The sequence below is a fragment of the Coptis chinensis genome, chromosome 2 (genome assembly GCF_015680905.1).
Source record: "Coptis chinensis isolate HL-2020 chromosome 2, ASM1568090v1, whole genome shotgun sequence".
Classification (NCBI taxonomy): Eukaryota; Viridiplantae; Streptophyta; class Magnoliopsida; order Ranunculales; family Ranunculaceae; genus Coptis; species Coptis chinensis.
Window position 1 is genome coordinate 16,350,677 of NC_141457.1, and position 2,189 is coordinate 16,352,865.

At 35.0% G+C, this 2,189-nt stretch overlaps 1 protein-coding gene across 1 annotated transcript; it reads right to left on the reverse strand.

The window, feature by feature from the left end:
- LOC147515119 (uncharacterized) lies at window positions 1–1,004 on the reverse strand. Its single transcript, XM_086594446.1, has 5 exons — window positions 840–1,004; window positions 681–765; window positions 465–583; window positions 258–333; window positions 1–186 (listed from the first exon to the last, which is right to left on the reverse strand). The coding sequence occupies exons 1-5, from the start codon at window positions 907–909 to the stop codon at window positions 93–95; spliced, it is 444 nt and encodes a 147-aa protein (XP_086450572.1). The 5' UTR covers window positions 910–1,004; the 3' UTR covers window positions 1–92.
- Between the last annotated feature and the right edge of the window lie 1,185 nt (window positions 1,005–2,189).

The window sequence follows — 2,189 nt, forward strand, 5'->3', positions numbered from 1 at the left end:
ATAAGAGAATTAGATTGTGTACAATGAAAAAAGACGAAAAATTACTTCATGGAAAAGGAAGAAAACTTATTTTGCACACCTCTCTACCATGCCTACAGCACATTCTGCACATACTGTTCTTGCTCAGAATGGCTGCCAGATTGAACAGAATCCCCCAGTCCAACCACTATTTTTGTCGTTTCAAAGCTGTAAAATAAAGGATATTAAGTAGTGTGGTGAAATCTACTTGGCAACTGCAAAATAAAGGGTACCATTACTTGAAGTCCTTCACATCGTTAATATCCATGTTTATATAATTTTTTGTGGCACTAATAGATGAGAGACTAATCCGGCCTACACCACAAAAAATTTCAATTAAATATTCAGTTGGTCAGTTAAACGAACAATATATGAAGATTAATATAAACGAAATAATAAAAGAAAAAATAAATTTCAGAAAAATGAAAAGCACAATGCAAAATAACCTTGATAGTTGTTTGGTTTTAGTGAAGTCGCAATGATTACTACATTTTGTAGTTCCATTAAGTCGTCAGGAATAGCTGATGGCATACCTTCCCACAAAGCAAGTATCATCTCTGATACACTAAAAAAAGAGGGAAATCCTCATTAGAGTCCAACATAATACATACGATGCATTGTGAACAAAATAAAAATTTAGAAATACAGCCTTCGTCAATTACCTTTTATTCATGAGTATGATTTCTCTCAGAAGCTTCCCACCAACTTTTTTAACTTTCCCGATCTTTTTCAATACACCAATCACAGCTAAAAAGTATTATTTGTTAGAACATTTATTATGGAGTAAATGTTGTGGTATATTTGTATAGATAACTACTCACATGATAGAAACATTATCAATCTGTAGTGCTTTGCTGGGAATGGTGTCAAATTCGCTGAATTTGAACACATGCTTTGATATGTCGTCACCCTCCCCCATCTGTTGACTTGGTCAATGTCTCTGGTTTGAAAAGGATCTTGTAGGCATGCTCAACAGGGCGATAGTCTTTTGCAAATACAACAGCAAACTTTTCTAAGACGTAGACTGATAAATGTAAAATGAATAGTTTACCTACGAAATGAACTACGAATCCAAAACGTAAGTAAACTAAACTTATGGTTTTTACGTGTCAATTATCAAAGCTTCTACTCTCAATGCGAATTGCACTAAATGGAGTACGAAGTTCGTTCCACTCCTAGTTCTCTAGCATGGATTGTTTTCTAAGTCTAACTAGTCGCTCTTAAGTCAATGAGAGCTTTACGAAATATTATAATACGATACTTAATTAAGATGATTACTAGAAATTAACTACAAATGCTATGGAAATACTATTGTTTGACTCTAGATAAAGGAATTAGAGGGGAATCGAATCCACCTCGAATCCAACTTAATGACCTAGTACAGATTGTGGTATCTCGATTCTTACGTTTTCACGGCAAGAATTCCGAGTCTAATCCCTAGTGTTCATGGCATTTCTACCAAGTACTAACTAGCATGTGAGGTCGCCCACCCATTCTCATGGCGAAACGCGACCTTCTAGAGTGGAATAGATGCTACAACGTTTCTATACTAAACAACTAAGGTTTCATCAAGGCTTCATCAACCCCTCTAATGGAGGTTTAGCCTTGAGTCATCAATCTAACATTTACCATTGAATCTAAACTAAACATAATGTGAGAATTTGAGAATTACTTAATTTAGCAATAATGAATCTAATTTAATGGCTGGAATAAAACAATGACAAGAATTGAATTTAGATCTAAAATGGAAATGACAAATTCGAACTTGATAAAAAATACTACTTTATTTATCTAATCTATCAAGAACAATGATTCAAGGATTTAATCTAAAACAAGAATTTAAATGGAACTAAAACTTAATTTAATTAATAAAACTAGATCTATAATTCTATATCTTAATTTAGGTCTAACTAGCTACCATTAACAAAGAGCTAAGCTTTTGTTTTATACATCCAGATCCAAAATTCGTGCATGGGCTTGGAGCCATGGGTTGGGCGGAGAATCGGCCCCAAAACCCAATTTTTTCATCCAAAAGGCCTCTTCAGCTGCAGTTAGCTTCCACAGACTTTTCGTCCACTTCTGCTCCTCTGATTGGGTCAAGGCTTGGACCATTGCAAAGCTCTTTCCGAGCCGGTCGTTTTGACATAAGGTAGGCCTCAATCCAAGGTCTG

Bases quoted from the DNA above. Each gene is read 5' to 3' on its own strand.
- LOC147515119 (XM_086594446.1), bottom strand. From the start codon at position 909: ATGTGTTCAAATTCAGCGAATTTGACACCATTCCCAGCAAAGCACTAC. The intron at 584-680 runs GTAATTGACGAA...CTCTTTTTTTAG, and splicing joins ATCATACTCATGAATAAAAG to TGTATCAGAGATGATACTTG. The intron at 334-464 runs GTTATTTTGCAT...TTTGTGGTGTAG, and splicing joins AAAACCAAACAACTATCAAG to GCCGGATTAGTCTCTCATCT.